The sequence below is a fragment of the Stegastes partitus genome, unplaced genomic scaffold (genome assembly GCF_000690725.1).
Source record: "Stegastes partitus isolate 25-593 unplaced genomic scaffold, Stegastes_partitus-1.0.2 Scaffold862, whole genome shotgun sequence".
Taxonomy (NCBI): domain Eukaryota; kingdom Metazoa; phylum Chordata; class Actinopteri; family Pomacentridae; genus Stegastes; species Stegastes partitus.
The window spans coordinates 85,671-90,874 of NW_007578593.1; the positions used below are offsets into that span (position 1 = coordinate 85,671).

At 42.9% G+C, this 5,204-nt stretch overlaps 1 protein-coding gene across 1 annotated transcript; it reads right to left on the minus strand.

Annotated features, from left to right (window-relative positions):
* Positions 1-1,847: 1,847 nt before the first annotated feature.
* sox14 (SRY-box transcription factor 14) lies at positions 1,848-2,904 on the minus strand. The gene has a single exon (XM_008293169.1). It carries the CDS (start codon positions 2,562-2,564, stop codon positions 1,848-1,850), a length of 717 nt encoding a protein of 238 aa, XP_008291391.1. The 5' UTR covers positions 2,565-2,904.
* Positions 2,905-5,204: the final 2,300 nt, after the last annotated feature.

Consider the following 5,204-nt stretch of genomic DNA (forward strand, 5'->3'; position numbering starts at 1 on the left):
ACAATTTGGATGTGGAATGATTTTTTTTAATTAATACTACAGTATTAATATGAACCATCTACACACACACTTTGACACACACACACACACACACAGACGCGCGCTCGGGGTGCGCAAATCCTCCATCCTCCTCCATTAAGGCGCTGGACTGAAACGCTGCTTTTAATTCCTCCTTGTTTTAAAGTGAAGCTGCTCCTAATGAGAGGCTGCTTTCATTCATTCACAGGCCCGTGCAGGTTGGAACACGTGTGGATCACTTGATGATAATGGGGAGTTTAATAGAGCTCCTTTTTTTTCTCCCCCTTTGGCTGCAGTAGCAGTAAAAACACACGCAGAGACATTTAAACCGCATTGGAGCCAAGAGGTGCTGCTGCTGCTGCTGCACACAGCCAGAAAGTTGCACGGGAAAAAAAAAAGAAAAAAGAAATCACATTCAGTTTGTTCCATTAGTTAAACCTATAATTAAGCAGCTCCTTGAAGTGATTAAGCAGTCAGACAAGTCGGACGGGCGGAATCCCTCCAGGGAGGCCTCTCCTGAACTGTCAAACATCAAAAAACCGGTTCATCCCAGTGTCACAAAAACACCTTCAGCACCGCTCAACACGCCTCAAAACCCTGCTGCTGCTGCTGCTGCTGCTGCTGCTGCTAGAACCACAATAATAATAATAACAACAACAACAACAACAAGGGGAAGAGAAGGAGTGAAAGTGGTCAGAGTGGAGCAGCTTTACTAGATCGATTAGTCCAGCCTATCAACACTATTGATTAGTGAAATGTAGGATTCAAATTTAGTGAAATAATTTTTATAAAATTGATCTTAATGAAGACACTTAAATAATATTATTTTTTATCGTATTGACTCTAACGCCCCCGCAGCACCTACACACTGTTCTGTTATTTCTGTCAATAAACCTCCAAAAGCAGCAGATTGATGCGGTTGAAGACAGATTGTCTTTATTCGAAACGTCTTTGCTCAGCACTTGAACAAAGAGCAGGAGGTATCAACCTTCTGGATACATTATCCTTTCCATAACATGACAGGTTTTAAATTACCATCTTAGATAGAAAATACACATAGAACTCCTTGAATTCAAATAGAAGTTATCCTCAACAAAAAAAAATCAAAAATCAAAACAAAAACAAAAAAAAAACATAAAATAAAAAACCAAACTCAAATGACGCGTGTGACTATATTAGCACTGAACCACAGGAAAAATGCAAAATCAAACATTTGGATGTAAATGATTATTTTAGTCATAATAAATAGACCGTCTGGTTGTTTTATGCGCCAATTTTCTTTTCTTTTTTTTTTGTAGTTGTTGTTGATAAATATAAACAATATAACCCGTATATAATCCAGCCTATATGTCCTGATTTGGACCCAGAACAAGGTGATAAAATTGCCAGAAATGTAGACTACTCAGGCCTATACAGGGAATATGAACGCTAATTGTGCAAGCCAATTTATTTTTTTTTCTTCTCAAATAAAAGCCTATCGATAATCAACACAAATCAGCATATCAGCATTGAAATGTACACAATAAATAAAGTTAAAGGCCTCCTTTTTCTGGCTGCCATAAACGTTATAACATTTACATTTCTTACAGTTCACAGGGCTCCGTCCTTTACACCAAACTCCAGCTCTGCTCAGGCAGGAACTTGTTGGAAAAGTTTGTTTTTTCTCGCTCTTTTCTTTTCTCTCCTCTTTTTTTTTTTTTGATTCGCCATAACAAGTCCAAGGCAGTTAACACTGTTCATGCCTTTTTAAATGGGGCGCGCTGTCCATAATATATTTACATGCATTTCAGTATTCAAGTGAATTAAAAAGGGGGACAGAGTCTTGAGGGTTACATGGCAGTGGCGTGTGCGGATGAATATGGGTCTATCCCAGTCTTGGTCATACCTGGAAAAAGTATGTAGGCCACCGGGGGCTGTAAACTTGACGCTGACCAGGCTGTGCAGTTACACGGGACGACGTAGCCCGGGTTCGTGGGCGACGGGTGGGTGTGGGTGTGCTGACTGGGGCACCCGAGGGTGCCGAACGCGCCGTTCTGGTATCCCAACGAGGACGCGTACGGCAAAGTGCTGGTGCTCAACGTGTGCGGCATCTCCGTCATCTTCTGGATGGCGCTGGAGCTGAACTGGCTCGGGTCGAGGAAGGAGTACGGGGCGGACGTCGGCGGCAGGAACGCCCGGGCTTTCTCCGACGAGCCCAGCAGAGAGTCCGCGGCCGACACGGGCAGCCCCTTCAAGTGGTCGGTGTCCCCGAGGTAAGGCAAAGGGAAAACGTAGCGGTCCTTCTTGAGCAGGTTCTTGGGTTTGCGCCGGGGTCGGTACTTGTAGTCGGGGTGCTCCTTCATGTGCTGAGCCCGCAGCCGCTTGGCCTCGTCGATGTACGGTCTCTTCTCGGACTCGGACAGCAGCTTCCACTCGGCGCCCAGCCTTTTGCTGATCTCCGAGTTGTGCATTTTGGGGTTCTCCTGAGCCATTTTCCTCCTCTGGCCCCGGGACCAGACCATGAACGCGTTCATGGGTCTCTTGATGTGATCGGCGGGCTTCGACATCTTCAAAACTGTACTTTTATCCCCGATGTTAACGACGAGGAGAAAAGTTTCTTATCTCAAGGAAGGAAAAAAGGAAAGGAAAGGAAGGGAAACTATTCACCTGTGAAGATGCCAGATACCAGTCATGCCACGGCTGGGGATGTTCAAGAGTCTGGTGGGAAAAAAAACAGAGCGGAAATAAAAAATAAAAAAAAGAAAAACAAAAAAGAAAAATAAAAAAAAAATCCAGCGGCCGGTTCTCGGCTTCTCCGACCGTGTTGGAGCAGCGCAGCAGCAGCTTTCGCCTAAGTCCACTCACAACTCTGTGTCAGACCTGCGGCAGGAAAAAACACACACATGCGGGATGCGCACACGTGAAAAATCCACAAAGGTGAAAGCGATGTTCCGCAGTCAGTTTGCAGAAGTCGTAAAAGTGTTCGGTGTTATTTTTTTCCTCTCTCCTCTCTCTCTCTCTCTCTCCTTCTCTCTCTCTCTCTTTCTCTCTCTCTCTCTCTCTCTCTCTTTCTCTCGCTGAGGTTTGTCGTCAAGCACCTGGCTTGGAAATGAGCGGAAGAGCGTGAATACGAGCCAAAAGCGGTGAAGTTCAAAGGCTGGGCTGGTTTGGTTTCTGCACGCAATCTGACATAATCTGCAGGGCGTTCACTCACCAACCTGAGCGCCCAATCAGCACGGAGAGCGCCCAGTATAATACCTCCAGCCCAAATATATGTACATTACAACATAAACAAAGAGCGGCTGCTAGTAGAAGAAGAAGAAGAAAAAGAATAAGAAGAGTGTGTGTGTGTGTGTGTGTGTGTGTGTGTGTGGAGGGGCAGGATCCCTCCCTGATTCCATGTAATGTAATGAATCGCAACAAACATGAACCTTCAACCTTTTTTTTTTTTCTCTTCCCAGTTCACTTCAATCCAGAGAGGTGCAGCCAATTTACTGTGCAGCCACACACACACACACACACACACACACACACACACACACACACACACACACACACACACACACACGAATACATATGGAGTTTGATTATTTTTGTATTATTTTGAAAAGTGCAGCACCACCACAGCTCCTCCTGCTACTGTTAACATTAATGACATCAACTATAATAAAGACAACATCCATCAGAAATAACTCCTGATAACAATCTTAAATATAGCTTCACTATTTCTACTCTAATTTTTTTTAAAAATAAAAAACCTGCATCCTCCTTCACAATAAAACAAACACAAAAAAAAAAGAGGCCTTGGTTGTGAAACCTCAACTGACACAATTACAAACATGAAGAAAATATTACATCAACTACACACGTTCAGAAATCATTATTGTGAGCCTGTAATTGTTGCATTAGTTCACATCAATCTGACAGTGTGGTTTTTAAGGAGGCGCAGAGTGATGGTTTTAAAATGCAAATTTCCAATGAGGACCACAGCCTAATAGCCCTCGGGCTAATGTGCGTGATATATGATTCCTTCAGCTTTGATTATTAAACGAACAGAGCGCGCACACACACACACAGACACACACACACACACTGGATACTGAGAGTCGTCTCTTGTTAGTTACACTGCTAAGTAGATTTATTTAAGGTAGTCTGTGGCCTATATTTCTATATGTGCGGATGTTGTGGGCCTCTCTCCTCCTTCCTGTCGCCACATCAACACTATTTCTAATGTGACAAATAAAGAAAGTACTTTAATGGTATTTTCATTATGAGCTATATATTTATTTTCCAAGATTACCATATTTTTTTCTTTCCCCCTGCGGGCTAACAACGCTGAACTGAAATTATTTCTGCGCCCCAAACGAGAACTAAACAAGAGTTTATTTTTCCCACATTTCAGCTCCATCTGCGTCTCTTTCTCACGCTCCCTCTCCGCTGCCTCCCGTCTGCTGCTCACACACGCATGCGTCAATCGGCAGCTGAACATTTCCATCATATCTTTCTTTACAAAAACCTTGAAATTATCGTTTAAAAAAAATGCCCATTTTGCCAGAAAGATCCTCCTCACCCCGACCCAGAGAACAATCCAGCTGAGGACGCCCCCGACTCTTTTTTTTTTTTTTTTTTTTTACTCCCAATACAAGCGCCGACCGGATGACTGCAAAGAAAAAAAAAAGAGAAAAGAAATAGCTCCTGAAATCCTCCCAGTCGGCAGGCTGTAGGCTATGATGTTCATCTGCGACCACGAGGTAGTATGCTGCATGTTTGCACTGTATATTTCGGCTTGCATTGAAGTTTTAAATTGTGTTATTGCTATCTTTCACAGAGCAGCGTATATATGCAATTTGACATGTAGGCTGCTGCACAGCAGCTTAGGCTTCATTTTGAGATCAGTGAATTAGATAACAGGAAATTATTTTAGGGGCTGAGCCTCCTACTCACCAGGGAGAAGTCAGCTATGTTTCTTATTCAAAACCTGATTGTCTAATAAATGCACGGCTCAAAGTTCCCTCGACAATTTAGCGGGATAATGAGAAATGCAATAGGTTTTCATTTGTCAAGGACTGAGATGATTATTATTATTTCCATCTGCAGCTCCTCTTTAGTTTTCTTTAATATAGTCGTTTGGCACAGTCACTGTCTGAGATTTTTTTATTTTTTTTAAAGAAAAAAAAAAAAAAGAGGCAGGTAATGAATAAAATAGT

Excerpts from the sequence above, each read along its gene's own strand:
- sox14 (XM_008293169.1), bottom strand. The coding sequence starts at position 2,564 with ATGTCGAAGCCCGCCGATCACATCAAGAGACCCATGAACGCGTTCATG.